This window comes from Rosa rugosa, chromosome 3, assembly GCF_958449725.1.
Source record: "Rosa rugosa chromosome 3, drRosRugo1.1, whole genome shotgun sequence".
Taxonomy (NCBI): Eukaryota; Viridiplantae; Streptophyta; class Magnoliopsida; order Rosales; family Rosaceae; genus Rosa; species Rosa rugosa.
Window position 1 is genome coordinate 41,695,799 of NC_084822.1, and position 17,468 is coordinate 41,713,266.

Sequence of the window (17,468 nt, forward strand, 5' to 3'; positions counted from 1 at the left end):
ATATATTTGCATGGTTACTGCATGTCCTTCTTCTATCCATCAGTTTGTAACTATTGCTTAGTGCTCACTTTGAGTACTTTACTTCATTTTGTTCTCAGAAAGGTTTTGGTTCATGTTTCTTTTCTTTTATTAATAACATAAAATAGAGGGATGAGCGGTGGGTTCCCGGTTGCGATGGCTCCCTTTCTTTCGAGATTGTGGGCGGGTGCCAGTCACCCCAAATCGGCTATCGCAGAGGAACTAGTATCGCCTAATCCTCTATTTAATTTTAAAAAAAATATGATAACAATATTCAACACACGTATATAGAATATATAACAATATTCACATATATCAAGTCATCCATAAAAAGCAAGTGAGCAAGAAACTAAAAGGAATGTCTACAATATTGGAGTTAAAGTTGAAAGGTTCTTGGTTAACTAACTTAACCTACAGGCCTGTAGTACTTCCAAAGCTTTATAAAAAGCTCTACGAGGCAGTTGATCACATGAGTTTCAACGCCCTAGCTAGGTAGCTAATAGAAATACTATTCGATCTGTTTCCTTATTGCTATAGTGATATGGAAAAGGCAGAGGAGAAAGGGGCTTCATATGGAAGAGAGGACTACACACAAGATGGGACTGTGGACCTCCAAGGGAGACCCGTTTTCAGATCAAACACTGGCAGATGGAGAGCTTGTTCCTTCATTGTAGGTACGTAATGCGCCATCTCCTCCGATCAATTCCAACCCTATCTCAGTGTGTATATATATTAAATTAAATTAGTTCGATCTCAAGCGTAAATGATATTATTATTATGATGTTTAATGGAATATGTATACATGGATGTGTAGGGTATGAGGTGTTTGAGAGGATGGCATATTATGGAATTGCATCAAACCTGGTAGTGTATTTGACAACGAAGCTGCACGAAGGCACAGTGACCTCTTCAAATAACGTCACAAACTGGGTTGGGACGGTGTGGATGACACCCCTTTTGGGAGCTTATATTGCAGATGCTCATCTCGGCCGATACTGGACTTTTGTCATTGCCTCCGCCATATATCTTGTGGTATTCATCAACCAATTATGTGTTTGTTTGCACATATAAGTTATATAACATAATGATCTATGCAAATAGTATCTTCATCTTCGTAGACCTTCATGAATTTGTTCTTTCAAAGTTAGCCTTCCATGCACCCCCCACCCAAAGAGTTCTTGTAACAATATCTTTCCAGATGCTAGTAGTTTAATCATACGCCACAAGCCTTTGTAATTCATATATATCTAGACAACATAAAAATATGAAAAGCTCATGCATGCATGCACTCCTTGCTGCCTCTTAACACTCGCACTTCAATGGTGTCCAAAAGATGAGATTATTCTAGACCACGTATTGAAACTAGTACTGTTTGACGGAGGTTTTCATAGTTTTCAATCTGACGTATGCCTTAGCTAGTTTGGATCTGCTAAGGAATTTTGCAAATTTCTAGTTTACACAATATATTGGACGGGTAAAATCCTCATATAGTACCCAAATTATCACGAAATGCACTTTTTAGTACCTACAAATTTCCAGGGAGTCCAGTGGTACCTGTACTATCCCTCCATTAGCCTTTTTAGTACATCCGTCCATTATTCCGTTAAAAATGCCTATGTGGCGGTCATGTGACACTTATGTGAGTAAAATAGCAAGGGTAAAATAGTCTTTCATTCATATTTAGAAATTATAGAATTTAATATATTGAATATCTATAATTAAAAAATATATATTACGCATACAAAAAAATAATAATAATTCCCAATTTATTCTTCACTGTTCTCCGGATACTTGGGGCAATTAATTTGATTTTGTTTAGTTTCTTTTTTTTATGAAAATTTAATATATATTAATTTGGGTCAACTAATAAGGGAACTTTTTTCTCGAACAATTAATAGGATTAATCAATGGAGATGGTGGGTAAATCTAGATATTCACTAAATTCAATTCTAGGTATATTTTTTTTTAACCTAGTTTAGTTTAGTTTAATCAAAAATTTGTAAAAGAAATACAAAAAATAGGTGTTTTACGATTTTACCCATACTTTAACGGAATTTTAGTAAACGGAGGGATAGTACAGGTACCACTAGACTTCCTAAAAATTTGTAGGTACCAAAAAATGCATTTCGTGATAGTTCAGGTATTATATAAAGATTTTACCCTATATTGGACATATTCTTGGTGGAGCTCATTCAATGAGATTTAACAGATAAACCTTTTAACAAAAACATCATTCAAATCATGTCATGAGAGTTTATATTATTTTATGATCTAGATCGAATTTCTAGAAAATAAGCTTAACAACCTTTTTTTTTAGAATGACTAAGCTTAACAACCTTAATTCATAAAGAAAGAAGAATGAAGGAGATTCAAGTACGATATGTTAAAATGGTTTATGAAATTTCTGGAGGTTATTCTTGAGTAAGTTGCTGGTTATAGCTAGAGTATACTATATTTAAAGAATGTAAAAAATGTAGCGGATAGATCTTATTGAAATTTAACGAACTTTTTAACGTTAGTGAGATCCAACATCAACCTATGTTATTCTTGTAAACTACATCTGTATAATCATACAATAGATTAATTGGACGGCATGCGTATACATCTGTACCCTATTATTGTAATGACCGAGAACTTTGTTATCATTTAGGGAATGTCCTTATTGACGCTAGCAGTGTCACTCCCTGCCCTAAGACCACCATCATGCGTCCACGGAATTAAACTTGAAGATTGTGAGAGAAGAGCCTCCCCATTCCAAGTGGGCATATTCTACTGTGGATTGTACATCATTGCACTCGGAACTGGTGGTACCAAGCCTAACATCTCAACCATGGGTGCAGACCAATTTGATGAGTTTGAGCCTAAAGAGAGGATCCAAAAACTCTCCTTCTTCAACTGGTGGATGTTCAGCATTTTCTTTGGCACACTTTTCTCAAACACCATCTTGATTTACATTCAAGACAATGTGGGGTGGGCAATTGGCTATGGACTTCCAACAATTGGCCTTGCACTTTCCATTTTGGTGTTTTTGGTGGGTACTAGGTTTTATAGGCACAAATTGCCTTCAGAGAGTCCCTTCAGTAGGATAGCTCATGTGCTTGTGGCGTTTATAAGGAAGTGGAGGGTTCCTGTCCCAGACGACCCAAAGGAGCTTCATGAGCTGAGCTTGGAAGAGTACACAAACTCCGAGAAATTCAGAATTGATCACTCCCCTTCATTAGGGTAAATCCCCATGACCCTAAAATTCTAATTCCAAATATTTTTCTATCTACAAATTATACATGGTATCCCTCTTACTACATATATGTGAGTTTTCACTGCATACAATGGATTCTACATGCATGTTGTGACTTGTGAGGGAAAAGTTATATATAACCGGCAAATGCAATTTTTTTATTTTTTTTTATACTAATACAGTTCAGAAGTGTGGTCAAAATTAATAGTTTTATTGTTTTGTTTTTGACCAACTTTCTTTTGCCCTTCTGTAACTAATCAAACTAGCACTGAATCCCGCGGCAGGTTTCTTGACAAAGCAGCTGTAAAGAGTGGACCAACCTCACCATGGATACTATGTCCAGTGACCCAAGTCGAAGAAACCAAGCAAATGATCAAAATGGTTCCAATTTTGATTGCAACATTTTTACCAAGCATGATGATAGCTCAAGGAGGAACTCTCTTTGTCAAACAAGGAATTACACTAGATAGAAGCATTGGACCACATTTTGATATTCCTCCAGCATGTCTCTCGGCATTTGCAACAATCTTCATGCTGATAAGCCTTGTGCTCTACGATCGCTACTTTGTTCCGGTGGTGCGGAAATATACGAAGAACCCTAGAGGGATCACACTGCTGCAGAGACTAGGCATTGGCCTTGTGTTGCACATCATCATCTTGATGACAGCTTTCTTTGCCGAAAGACGAAGGCTAAGTGTTATACAAGAAAAAAAACTGTTTGGGAAAAGGGACACAGTTCCTCTCACAATTTTCATTCTCTTGCCTCAGTTTGCTTTGGCTGGGATTGCTGACACCTTTGTGGATGTTGCAAAGATAGAGTTTTTCTATGACCAAGCACCACAGGGCATGAAGAGCTTGGGAACCTCGTACTTCACTACTAGCTTGGGAATTGGGAGTTTCCTTAGTAGTTTTCTTCTATCAACAGTTGCAGACTTCACCAAGAAACATGCCAAAAGGGGTTGGATTTTGGATAACCTAAACATCTCTCATCTAGACTACTACTATCTGTTCTTGGCTAGCCTGAGCTTTCTCAACTTGCTCTTCTTTCTCCTGGTTTCCAAGTACTATGTTTATAATGCAGACGCGAGGGAATCTAAGGGAGACTTTGCCGTGGAAACTTTGCCTAGCAAAACTTCAGCTCAAGATCTTAAGGAAGCCTCAAATAGTCTCTATTTATGAGCTGATAAAATTAAGAGTCTCCTCGATGCCTACTTGCTCAGCTTGGAATTAAGTCGCTAAGACGTTGTGATAAAAAATGCATTTGAAAGTATGAAACCTAAGGGTTCAAAAATCTTCTTCATGCATATAGATGCGAAATGAAACCTTCCATATATATGGCTTATTTTGAGATCACGATTTACTCAAAAGTCGAATTATATGAAACTCGTATGTATCAACGACGGATCCTATATATGCGTGAGAAACAATGAATCAGTAAATATATATTTATTGTGGGTGTAGGTTTCGCAGTGTGAAGATGCCTTAAGAACTTCGTGTAATGAGCTTATGATATGAAAGAAATAACGGCCACCATGTTATGCTTTTTCTACTATTGTCCCCATCTTCGAGACCAGCAAGTTTTGAACCAAGTGTTGGTTTAGTAGTATTTTTTATCTGTGATGCTGGACAATGAATTTTGTCTGTCATGATATCATTTCGGCAGCAAAGCTTATCTTTGTTGTATAATATATTGATTCAACCAGACAAAGGCTAGGGTAATGCTTAGGGCAACTCCAACAATAGGGGTGCCGTACCAAATTTGAGACTCAAAACATGTTTTGGGTTCTCTAACAATGGGTTTTAGGGGAACTTGGTCTTGGAATTATAGAACTTGGACTCAAATCAGAACCAGGACAGGGCTACAGTGATTGGGGCCACACATGTGGGATGGGTCAGCCCAACTCATAACGAAACTCGCCGGATAGAGAGGTTGAAGAGGACACGCTGGGCTGGATGAAGAGGACGACGTGCACGCGCCATAATGCGCTGGAGAGAGAAGACATCCATGAATTTGGACTGCTGTGGTGGGCCCCGCCTGACATACATGTCCCCTGCTGACCAGAGTGAGTTTGCAACGGTTATGTTTTGGACAGCTATGATCCGTCCATTTTATGTGGACGGTTCTGATGTTGGCCTTTTTTTTTTAATAGCAATAGATATATTTTGAATCTGACGGCTCATATTTAAGCTGAAAAAAATATAATGGCTCTTATTAAATCGAGACTCATTCATTTTAATTTTATCCAAATTTTTTTTTTTAAATTGCTAGAAAATTAAAGAGAAAAAATCTACCATTTGAAACAGTAAATTTTAGAAAACTCTATAAAATATCAACCCATTCTTTCCTAATTTCACACCAAACATCCTTCATCTCCTTCAAAATTTTTCACTTATTCACCCATCTTGTTGTTCTTAAATTTTTTTCTCTTGAAAAAATATGGGTCCAATGAAGAAGTCGTTCTTTGCCAAAGATCACGGTTGGTGGTGATGGTTGTGTCGGAAAAGATAAGAATAATTTTTAAATATTATGATAAAAATAGAAATGTAAATTTTTACTTTATTTAATTAAATTAACATCATTTTAATATAACATTTATAAACATTATACTCATATTATATTTTAATCAAGGATAGTAAAAATAACACATTCATCATGGCTTCATATAGCATCTCATGGTTGGAGATAAGAATTGAGTCATATATAAATAATGCAACAAGTGGGTGTTAAAATGAGGATAGCATCCCGAAATGAGACTTCATTGTTGGAGTTGCCCTTGTACCCAGAACGCTTCTTACAATCTTCAAGATTAACTTTTTTTTCATCTAGTGGAAAGTCAGATGCTTTCTTTGGACATATTAGAAGTTAACAAGGAGATATCAATCAAATTTGCTCTCGTTATGGTCGTTTTCTTGGACTTTAAGCCTTAATTTGCCTTTCACCCATACACAACCAATTTTTGTTTTATCAATTTGTGCTTACTTTTTTGTATTATATTACATTGAAGAGAGACTGAACAATTTTTGGAAATTTCTATATTCATGACCGGCTAATTTAGATCCCATGAAAGATATATATTGCATGCAAAACAAACACCAGCTAGCTAGCAGTACACATCATGAGGTTGGGTCGAGAGAGACACATGGCAAATTAAGGTGATCAATCATTTTTTCGTGTTGTTTTCATGACTTCCGTAATATAATACAGGTTGGAGTATTATGCTTGGGATATATTTGAAGAGTAAAGAATGAGAAGGACAAAAAAGGAAGGTATCTTGAGCCAAGAGAGAGGACCCAAATCCTTCGATAATTTGTAGTTTAATTCCATAGCTGGTTCTAGTATGTGTCAACATCACTTCCTGTCACTGCTAGCTCAGCTCATCATCAAGTTGTTCAATTATTAATGTCGATTGATTCAGAAGCAGGAAAAAAAAATTAGTAGATACTATAAGATTCTAGCTCGAGGTTGGCATTATCACATAGGCATGGCATAAATTAATATTGCGTAAGATTAACTTTGTCATATTTCTAAGACACATAAGCATGCTCTAGTGTTATAAATGTCATATTTATCTTATCACGTAATTAATAATTCATCGAAGTACATAGTTCAATCTTTAGGTCACTAATAAAACTCAACCCTACGTTATTGGTTTAGCCATATTTAACAATGATCATTATCATTTCAGTGTTATCTGAAATATTATATTAGTCGTATAGTCTATTAGATTCTATTTATAGCTGACTTTTTTCATGAATGATATTTGAATAAGAACACGTAATGAATATATCCGATTATAAAACTATATTAATTTTGCATTATGAAAGGGGAAGTCCGGGAAAGTTTTACTAGCAGATATCATTTCTTCACTCAGCTTGTATATGTATAAAAGCATGCATTATAAACTTCTATATTTTCAGGTCTCCTTAAACAAAAAAGAATATAAACAAATGAAGAGAAAAATCATCTTTGGAAGAAAATAATTAAGTAAATTAATTCAAAATAGTTAGGCCGAATATTCTCCTCCTTGTTTGTATATGTTCACATTGTGTGATGCATGAATCTCGCTTAATTAGTTGCTGCTTAGTTAGTTTCATATGACAAAACCAACTAGCTAACTCCAAAACACTACCACTGTATAATATGCATGATTAGCTTTCACATATATTCATGGTTGTTAGGTATCCATACTGAGAGTTCTGGAATTACTATTTAGCAACAAAAGAAAACTAGAAGACAAGTGAGCAAGAAAGCGAGAGGAAACTAAGTTGAAAAGTTCTTGGTTAACCACTTATAAAACACCATATGAGGTGCTCACATGAATTTCAACTCCCAAGTCATCCATAGCAAGTAGTACTAATCATTTCACACAAATTGACATGGCAAAGGTAGAAGAGAAGGGCTCTGCATATGGAAGAGATTATCAGACACAAGACGGGACTGTGGATCTCAAAGGCAGACCTGTTCTGAGATCAAACACTGGCAGATGGACAGCTTGTTCCTTCATCGTAGGTAATGTAGCCATCATCAAATCCATATATAAGTACGTACATGTGATATTAACTCTCTCTTTTTGTCTTTTCATCAAAAAGAAAATTTGGCAATATTAGTTCCTGGATAACAGCCTACACTAGGAACCTAAGTTCCTTATAGGCTTCAATTAACATGTGTTGTTATGTACAGGGTATGAAGTGTTTGAGAGGATGGCATATTACGGAATTGCGACAAATTTGGTGGTGTATCTGACGGAGAAGCTGCATGAAGGCACAGTGACATCTTCAAACAACGTCACAAACTGGGTTGGGACGGTGTGGATGACACCCCTTCTGGGTGCTTATATTGCAGATGCTCATCTCGGCCGATACTGGACTTTTGTCATTGCTTCCGGCATATATCTTGTGGTACTATACACTTGTAGCTTCATTTTAGCATAGACAATATGTGATCAATTTTGTAGGAAACCACTGTTTCATTCCGCTTTCTTCAAATTAACCGCAATTGTAATTCAAAACAAAATAAGTGGTTAATTGCATGCAGAACGTACGTAGTACTTTTTAGGGTGATTTGTCAACAAGAATGAACCTAGTAAGTATCGGAAATGAGGATCCTTTTCCCAAGTGAGCCTTCGTAGCTAGGAGAACAAGAAAAGTTAGTTGTCCATATGCTTGGTTGTTGAAAGGTCTTTTCTTAGTTTTTCACTGTAAGAATTTAACTTTCGGATATGCTGAAATCTAGCAACTCCCATCGTAACTTTGGCTAGCCTTCTCTTTTGCCCTCTTGATTACCGTCAGGGTTTGTCAACGTACTTACTCTCTGTTAAGTTGGCAGCTCTTTTTCATTCTTTTAGATTGAAAATTACCAGTCTTGACCTGATTTTCACCCACTCTGAAATGAGTTCTCTCTTCCTTACTCTTAACTCCATTCGTTTTGTCCATTTTGTCCATTCGTAGTTTAAGCTTACCTCCATTGACAACAAGCCCCAACCTGACCCATGAAGAAGTATCAACGAGGTTGAAGAAATTAACTTTGAAAAATTAATTGAAAGACTTTTCAGATAGGGATATTGAAAAACTTGAAACTTCGATCGGAAGGTATCCAAGCTAAATGTTCGGTGGATGCAATAGTACTAAAACTGGTGAAAAGTTGGAAGATTGGTAAACTTTAGCCTGCATACCCTCCGAACTCCAAAGTTTCAAGTTTTTGCTAAACTTTAGCGTGTTCAACAATATTGGTAGTTTGATCATACACACACTCACCTAACTCTATATACTAGCTAATTCATAGAAAAGATATGACATGATCCATGCATTTCTTACATCAAATAACTGCTCTCAAGACTCAAGTAATAAGATGTTGCTCTTTTGTACCAATTATTAGGGAATGTCCTTATTAACCCTAGCAGTTTCACTACGTGCCCTAAGACCACCATCATGTGGCAGTGGAGTTAAACTTGAAGACTGTGACAAAAGAGCCTCACCATTCCAAGTGGGTATATTCTACTGTGCCTTGTACATAATCGCAGTTGGAACTGGGGGCACCAAGCCTAACATATCAACCATGGGTGCTGACCAATTTGATGAGTTTGAACCTAAAGAGAGGATCCAAAAGCTCTCCTTCTTCAACTGGTGGATGTTCAGCATATTCTTTGGCACCCTTTTCTCAAACACCTTCTTGGTTTACATACAAGACAAAGTTGGCTGGACCCTTGGCTATGGTCTTCCAACAGTTGGTCTTGCAATCTCTGTCACGGTGTTCTTATTTGGCACCAAGTTTTATAGGCACAAATTGCCTTCAGAGAGTCCTTTCAGCACAATAGCTCATGTGCTTGTGGCTGCGATAAGGAAGTGGAGGGTAACCGTCCCAGATGACCTAAAAGAGCTTCATGAGCTGAGCTTGGAAAAGTACACAAAAGCTGGTAAATTCAGAATTGACCACTCCTCTTCATTAAGGTAATCCCTAAACCCTAGATGTAAAAACTCACCTATATATACAAGCGGGTTTGGCTTTCAGTAGAGATGTGATCGACGATGTAGTCTATATGAATGTCGATTGCAAATAGTTTTATTGTTGTTTCTTGATCGATCAAATGTTTTGTAGCCATCTAAAATCACAACTAACACTGCATTTATAAAATTACTTGCAGATTCCTTGACAAAGCAGCTGTAAAGAGTGGACCAACCTCACCATGGATGCTACGCCCAGTGACCCAAGTTGAACAAACAAAGCAAATGGTCAAAATGGTTCCAATTCTGGTTGCATCATTCATACCAAGCACCATGTTAGCTCAAATAGGAACTCTTTTTGTCAAACAAGGCAAAACACTGGACAGAAGGATGGGTCCTGGTTTTGAAATCCCTCCTGCATGTCTCTCAGCATTCGTAACAATCTTCATGCTGATAAGCCTTGTGCTATATGACCGCTACTTTGTTCCAATAGTCCGGAGATACACAAAAAACCCAAGAGGGATCACATTGCTGCAGAGACTAGGCATTGGTCTTGTTTTGCACACGATTATCATGATCACGGCTTGCTTGGCTGAAAGGAGGAGGTTGAGTGTTATACAAGAAAACCACCTCTTTGGCAAAAAGGATACAGTTCCCCTCACAATTTTCATTCTGTTCCCTCAATTTGCTTTGATGGGTATCGCTGATTCCTTTGTGGAAACAGCCAAGATTGAATTTTTCTATGATCAAGCACCAGAAGGCATGAAAAGCTTGGGGACCTCATATTTCACTACTAGCTTGGGAATTGGGAGTTTCCTCAGTAGTTTTATTCTATCAACAGTTTCCAACTTCACCAAGAAACATACACACAAGGGTTGGATTTTAGATAACCTAAACACCTCTCATTTAGACTACTATTATCTGTTTTTGGCTGTCTTGACCTTTCTCAACTTCCTCTTCTTTCTCGTGGTTGCAAAATACTATGTCTACAATGCAGAGTTGAGGGACCCCGAGGGAGAATTTGCCATGGAAACTTTGCCCAACAAAAGTACTTCAGGTCTAGATCGAACAGTAGACTCAAAAACTTCACTTATAAGCTGATAACTGCTTCCTCTTTTTGCTGCTTTAAGCTCCAAAGGTACTGTGATGCTAAGAAATTAATAATGTAAAGGTTTCATTCAGTGGATCATTGTATTGTATATTAGCATCAATCATTCAATCATCTGTCAGTAATGTTTTCCTTTTAGTCTGTGAATTTGAGACCTTGGAAGTGAATTTCAGAATAAGAGGAACTATCAACAATTTGAAAACTGATAAAAAAAATATTCAAAAGAAATGAAATTCATTGACTTGAATTACACAAAAACGGGTAATGATACATTATATGACATCACAGGTTGCAGGGATCTAATGAAGCATACAGAAAACCATCTTCGACCTACCTTTCTAATGAAGCATACAGATTACCGTCTTACCTATCTTTACTAGATGGTTGTTCTGTACTTCAACAAACAAAAATCACTGCACTTCATACTTCGTCAACATACAATTGGCTGCAACTCATATCTCGCAATTGACTCCAACAACCATGTGTGAAAGACGTATTCAGCTCCAATTTTCACAGCTATATCTTGTGCCTCGTTAGACCTTTGCCAAAGTATTGAAACTTCTTCCCCCAACTTGCACCCTGGTGGGGGGTCAAGGTTGTACACAACTAGTGTCCTCGAAGTTCCCTTTTCATGACAACTTGCTTCAAGCACATCTTCCTTACTGTTGAAAACAGTACCTCCTGCAGCTATGACCAATTCTTTGTAGTCTTCCTTCCGTTCCAGTATAAAATCACCAGCAAAATAGAAATTCAAACCATTAAAGAGCTTCGGATCCTGCAAAGGAAAATTGGATCAACCTAAATCGCTTAATGCCCATAGTGATTTGAGTTCCTATTTGCAAAGAACACGGTTTTCATTAGAGGAACTTACATTGCTTAATGCCCTAAGCCTGCCAGCTTTGGCACCACTGCGACACCCATAGTTATCAAGACTAACTTCATAAGGTTCTTCATCCACATGATGCTTAGTTTCCATACATGCTTTTACCCCTGCACCCATTTTCAGTGTAATTAAACATTAAGTATTAAAAAAAGAGAAAAAAAAGAAGCCAGGTTATATACTAAATAAGAGAATATCTGAAAGATTGCCATGAGAACAAATGCATGACAAGAATTCCACACATTAAGGATATTTTACTTCCTAAGTAAAACTATTACTACTAGAACTAAATGCATAACTGCATATTATATTTGTACCTCATAATCCTGAGGATTGTACATTAATGTGCACATTTACTTTTAGTAGTAGTACCATGCATATATTTCAACAACAAATGAGCCAGAATACAGTCACTCTTAGAATCCACATACTGATCTAAGAAACATACTCAAAAACAAGAATAAAGGGAAAGAAAACTTAATCAGAAGAATCATTGGAAAGGTTTGCCAACAACATATAGAGTCTCTGTACTAAAATAAGGAGCACAGAATTACCAATAAAACTACATGGTATCCAGCTCAAACAAAAGCAAGAGCAGTCAAAACAATAATCCACAGAAAAATGTATTGAAGCAGCAAGGTAGAATATCTACATATCACTTACAGTCAATTGTCACTATCCATTTTCCTGCCAAAATGGCCATGAAAATTTTAAACGTCCGGACATATGCACCATCCCCATCCAGGGCAGCAATCACATGTGTAACATCAGGTGTCCAGCTCTTGGACAAAGTAGCACCATTCATCTCAGCAAATTTGATAAGAAAAATCTGCACCATTTAAAAACCATTTATAAGTTTTTAATAATGCAAGCAAGATTTTTAGGATACCAAGTAGACATGGCATCAGAAAAAAAAAAAAAACTATGCAAATTAGCCTGGCAATTGAATGCTTCTAGGCCTGAAATCAAGGAGCTTAACAATCTACCTTCTAACAATGCTCTCATAATGTTTATCCAAGCCTTTGCAAAGCACAATTAATTAAAGATACCAATAATACCATTTTATTCAAGGTTTCGGTCATGCATATATGTTTAGAGACTGAAAGCATATTAGTATTTGTACCACAACAAGGTCCTCACAAAGCCAAAGAAAAGAAGAAGAAAAATCAGTATTTAAGGAAAGAAGCTCAACCAAAATTTGAGAATACATTAAGGTACTTTCCATAATTTCTATTGACAACACAGAACCAAGTGATTAAAATCAGAATCCTAATCTATTCGTTGTACAAGCTTTTGTTTTAGAAAGAAGATTCGAATGGAGAAGTTCTCTTTTGCACTAACCTTCTCTTCAGAAGACAAACCAGAAGGGCATAAAACCCAGTTGTTCACTCCATTTGAAGCGACTCTACTGTCGGAGAGCTGACAATTTCTGTGAGCAGATTGGCAAAAAATAGGACATTAGATTAAACATTGACAGGCTACTATCATCTGGCTGCAATGTAACCGCTGAAGAAACATTTTCCAAGCCTCTTCCTTTTGTTGACTTAGGGTTGTAAGTGAATAGATTAGCTTGAAGAGCTAAGAGTCAAAATCCTTAAAGCAAAATTTAACATTTTGGGGCCCCAAAACATAAAAACATCTGCTTCAACTAAACACTGCTAAGAGAATGATGACATACTTGTGCTTGTTACGATTCAACTTCTCATTGGGAAATTTAACTGAACAATGTGCTGGACACAGCAGCAGAAAGCTTTCCTGTAACAAGCCAAAAAACACAACAACAGTTACTTATAAGGCTCATGGCAAAGAGAGAAATAAGACTAGCAAAAGGACACAGTAAAGCATATAAATCCTAGGACATACATAATCCCAACGGCACTTAGAAATTTCAATTGCACAGGTAACATGATAGCTTCTTCGGCAGGATTTCACAAAGCATCCCAAGGCTGCTCCCTTTATCCCACATTTGGTGCATTTTAATCTTGCACCCCTTGTCACTTCCGCCTTCAAATTTTTAATGGTTTCATCTTTAAAGAACACTTGTGGTGCCCTGCAGTTCAAAATTTATAATGTTTTATCTAGTAGCATATACTTTAACAGCAATCAGGTAAGTAAGAAATATCAATCACTTTCTTCAGTATTGAATTATTGACACTGAACCATTATTCTCAAACCAAATTTGGACATATTGATCCATCTTTCAAATAAACACTGAAACATAGGAAATAGACTTCCAAGGTCAAAAGGATACAGAATCAAATAAGTAACTCGGTTCAAAAGGATCCATTTTACATTTCAAAGAAAACACTGAAGCATATCCAATAGACTATAAAGTTCAAAACAGATTCAAAATAACAATATGGTTAAGATAATCATTCAATGTCACCGGTTATAATGAATATAAGATTTTAATTTATAACCCTTACTGATGCATATTAGATTATTAAAAATACAACATTATTTTTATCAGAATTCCAAAGTGTACAAAAACCATATTTGTAACTATTGTAGACAAACAATGTCATAATTACTGCTTGAACATACCAATCAATGCATATTTTGTGAACATGTATGACATCTGAAACAGATGCTTCATCTCCCTCCACCAATTTTCCCTTGGAATAGTGCAACATTGGCCCAGTGACCTGCAGGATTCACTCATTGTATTGAGTAAAACTTTTTGACATGTATACAAAAAGACACTGAGATTAGAATATATAAGAGAAACTAACCTCTGAGATTGTGGAAGACTGGCAAAATGCACAAATGGTGTTATTTGTGAAAGACTCATTAGAAGGTGTTCTGAATTTAAGTTCCAGCTCAGAATTAGTCCCTGAGATTGGCCCATAGTCCAGTTTCTTCTGTCTCTTGAGTTCCCTCAAATGACCATCAGTATCAGATGCAGAACTATCAGGCCTCATCTGCCCTGTTCTATCATCAATTTTCCTCATTGACCCCCTGATCAAACTGTCTGAAATCTGAAAGCAAAAAAAAAAAAGCCATGAAACAGTATGATTTCAAGGGAAGTAGAAAAAGCTACCATCTCAGCAAAACTAGCTTTCAAATGAAACATAAGGGTAAAGTTCATCTATGTCTGCAAACTCACACATTCAGTTCAAAATTTATATTCCAACATAAATTTTTTCAAGATCTATCAAGATGAAATTTTCATGTTTTTATAACATCTAGACAATAATGTTACTTCTTTATAGGATGCAAAGGATAAATGCTGATTTGCACCGACTTATGTAAAGGGAATAAAGAAGCTAGACAATTCTTACTTGCTCAGAGCACTGGTCAAAGCTATTATCATTATCTGAACATTTGGCATCACCAAATGAAGGAGGACTATCCAGCAACGCCTGCACTACTGGATTCATGTCTCTTTCTGAAGTTATACACTCATCCAGTCCCACAGATCTTATTTGAGAACTTGGTAAAGGTGAATTGGGATTTAATCCACCATTAAATTTACGTCCTCTACCCAACTCAAATTCTTCGCTGTTACCATCTATTGCTATGCTACAGTTATCTACTTTGCCATGCTTGCCAATTCCATCTGTAACAGAATGTTTCTGACTACATGGAACCCATACTCGCTTATTACCCCTTGATGAAACAATGGTCTGAGCACTTTCTGATTTACCCTGTTGGCAATTGTCAAACTGTTCTTGAGTCGATTTCCCAGCAAAACTGACATCAGGTGAAACAGGGTTTTGACCCAAAGCTGTTCTAACATCTGCAATCATGTAAATTCAAAGCTTCAATGCTTAGCACTTGATAAAGTTTGAATATTAGTAGGGAGACTGGGGAGTTCCAAATCAACCTCTGAAGAAGTGTGTTTATTTTAAGATGTTGTACCTGAAGATATGGGCTGGGATGAGTTGGTACAGTAAGTGGCCTTCATGCTTTTGTAGATTGCTACTATGCTTTCCATGAAAGGCGCATGCCTCAGATCTATCATCCCACAAAATCATTGCATCAGAAAGGAATTATAAAATCTTTTTTCCTTTTATAAGAGATAGATAATTTTTGTTTCCACCGAACACTTTTGTGGTATCTAATAAGGAATTTCAGCAAATGTGAGTAATTTCCTGAAATAACATGGGTTGCCATTGGGTATCATTAAACAAGAACTAACGGTTAACACTATTTGATCAAAAACCCTACCTAAACACATAATAACCATTTAAAGCTTTTTAAGGGTCTTGTACATCACTTAGGGTTTACGGTTTAGATCTCAAGCTTTGAGACCCGCAAACCCAATAGCTAAAGTCTAGGCTCACACACTGAAAAGGGCAAATCCATTTTGAAAACAGGCCTTCCCAGTTGCATCAAAAAGAATGTCTTCCCCATTTTGTTCACTCACATACAAATTTGTCTTCCCCTAAAGCAGTCAACCATTTCAATTTCTTTTTGTTTTGAAATAAAGTGGGGTTTTTAGGTAATATGCAGTCAGACATTAGATCTCATTTGAATTATACTCCAGTAGACTAAGCCGTGTTCAAGCTACTCCATTTCCAGGAATCCCTTTTCACTATGCACAGAGGACAATAAAAATCACTCCATATACAATAGGCTTTTATGTAAAATTACTATTTCCCACCACAGAAACCTAATCAAAAGCATCTACAGCTATACCTAGATCAAGATAACAACTTCAGACCTAAAAATCAAATAACTTTTAGGGAAAACCTAATTAAGGGCATCAGCACACATACCTTGACCAGGAACTTGGATATTACACAGAGGACACTCTGCTCCAAAATTGGTCCGATTGGGCACACAGTTGCTGCAAGTAAAACCAAAAGCAACAAAAAGATGAGAACTTTGAGAATCGTGTCAATCGAACACGGAAATTAGGGCAAGAAGAAAGAGACGAACTTGCAGAAGATGTGATTGCACGGAAGCAATGTCGGCCGATTAAAAAACCCTAGGCTGCAATTCAACAACAAAAATCAAATATCCAGACTCAGATTCAGATCGCCGGAAACACAAAAAAAAAAAAACCAAAGATCTGTTGGTTTCTGATGAAATCGGGAGAGGCGGATACGAACCAGAGAGGGCAAGTGAGCTCGAGGCCGAGCTTCTGGAGATGAAACGTGAGGGGGTTCTTGTTCATGGGCGAAACGACGCCGTCGCGGCAGTTTCCGGAATCTGAAGAGTGCTTGGCGGAGGACTGGGCCATTGGGATCTGTGCAGAGAGAGAGAGAGAGAGAGAGAGAAGTGTGTGAAGAGTGTGGGGTATTTATGAGGCGGCGGATTTCTATTGGTTTGGAGGTGAGGAGGGACACGTGGAAGGCGGAGGTGTTTTTGCCTGAGTGGGAAAAGAGCGGGCTGCTGGAATTTTTGAGTAGAGTCGCGCCCTTTTTCCTCTTTTGTTTTGTGAGAATTTCCCGCCGGAGAGGTGGTGCTTAACGATGCATATCGCTGGGTAATTACTACGGTATTTTCTGTTAGACGTTTTGCTTTTAAAATTTTTGTAGCTCGAGTGGTTAAAAGCTTATATAATTAACTGTTGTAAATCGTTATTTTTTTGCTCTGAATTGGATATTCTAAATTGGTAATTTTTGAGTCCAACGGTTATATGTAATAAGGATGTCATACTTAACTTGATAAAGTAGCACTTTTGATCATAAGTTAAAAGGCAAGGACATAGCGGATATAGGGCGAGAAGAGTCAGCTAACCCCCTCTCAACTTTTGAAAAGTGCTCCTTATTGGCTGAGATTTAATACTTTAACTGACCTTTATGAGAAGTTCTGCCCATTGGTTTGGCTCAACCTTT

The 17,468-nt window shown here is 37.0% G+C and overlaps 3 protein-coding genes across 3 annotated transcripts; 2 read left to right on the plus strand and 1 right to left on the minus strand.

Moving 5' to 3' along the window:
• Window positions 1-444: 444 nt before the first annotated feature.
• On the plus strand, window positions 445-4,790 carry LOC133740052 (protein NRT1/ PTR FAMILY 5.2-like). The gene is made up of 4 exons (XM_062167902.1): window positions 445-692; window positions 833-1,050; window positions 2,669-3,240; window positions 3,538-4,790. The coding sequence occupies exons 1-4, from the start codon at window positions 560-562 to the stop codon at window positions 4,430-4,432; spliced, it is 1,818 nt and encodes a 605-aa protein (XP_062023886.1). The 5' UTR covers window positions 445-559; the 3' UTR covers window positions 4,433-4,790.
• Window positions 4,791-7,342: 2,552 nt separating this feature from the next.
• LOC133739387 (protein NRT1/ PTR FAMILY 5.2-like) lies at window positions 7,343-10,908 on the plus strand. Its single transcript, XM_062167166.1, has 4 exons — window positions 7,343-7,763; window positions 7,935-8,152; window positions 9,129-9,700; window positions 9,895-10,908. The coding sequence occupies exons 1-4, from the start codon at window positions 7,631-7,633 to the stop codon at window positions 10,793-10,795; spliced, it is 1,824 nt and encodes a 607-aa protein (XP_062023150.1). The 5' UTR covers window positions 7,343-7,630; the 3' UTR covers window positions 10,796-10,908.
• A 109-nt stretch (window positions 10,909-11,017) lies between these two features.
• Window positions 11,018-16,977, minus strand: LOC133739386 (BRCA1-associated RING domain protein 1). The gene is made up of 13 exons (XM_062167165.1): window positions 16,740-16,977; window positions 16,567-16,620; window positions 16,404-16,474; window positions 15,544-15,639; window positions 14,964-15,421; window positions 14,415-14,660; window positions 14,227-14,327; window positions 13,546-13,732; window positions 13,361-13,437; window positions 13,024-13,111; window positions 12,346-12,511; window positions 11,674-11,792; window positions 11,018-11,577 (listed from the first exon to the last, which is right to left on the minus strand). Exons 1-13 carry the CDS (start codon window positions 16,868-16,870, stop codon window positions 11,233-11,235), a joined length of 2,139 nt encoding a protein of 712 aa, XP_062023149.1. The 5' UTR covers window positions 16,871-16,977; the 3' UTR covers window positions 11,018-11,232.
• Window positions 16,978-17,468: the final 491 nt, after the last annotated feature.

Coding starts and splice junctions, on each gene's coding strand:
- LOC133740052 (XM_062167902.1), top strand. CDS start 560: ATGGAAAAGGCAGAGGAGAAAGGGGCTTCATATGGAAGAGAGGACTAC. Junction 1,051..2,668: donor CCTCCGCCATATATCTTGTG/GTATTCATCAAC, acceptor GTTATCATTTAG/GGAATGTCCTTATTGACGCT. Junction 3,241..3,537: donor GATCACTCCCCTTCATTAGG/GTAAATCCCCAT, acceptor ATCCCGCGGCAG/GTTTCTTGACAAAGCAGCTG.
- LOC133739387 (XM_062167166.1), top strand. CDS start 7,631: ATGGCAAAGGTAGAAGAGAAGGGCTCTGCATATGGAAGAGATTATCAG. Junction 7,764..7,934: donor AGCTTGTTCCTTCATCGTAG/GTAATGTAGCCA, acceptor TGTTATGTACAG/GGTATGAAGTGTTTGAGAGG. Junction 9,701..9,894: donor GACCACTCCTCTTCATTAAG/GTAATCCCTAAA, acceptor AATTACTTGCAG/ATTCCTTGACAAAGCAGCTG.
- LOC133739386 (XM_062167165.1), bottom strand. CDS start 16,870: ATGGCCCAGTCCTCCGCCAAGCACTCTTCAGATTCCGGAAACTGCCGC. Junction 15,422..15,543: donor ATCCCAGCCCATATCTTCAG/GTACAACATCTT, acceptor ACATGATTGCAG/ATGTTAGAACAGCTTTGGGT. Junction 13,438..13,545: donor CTAAGTGCCGTTGGGATTAT/GTATGTCCTAGG, acceptor GGCTTGTTACAG/GAAAGCTTTCTGCTGCTGTG.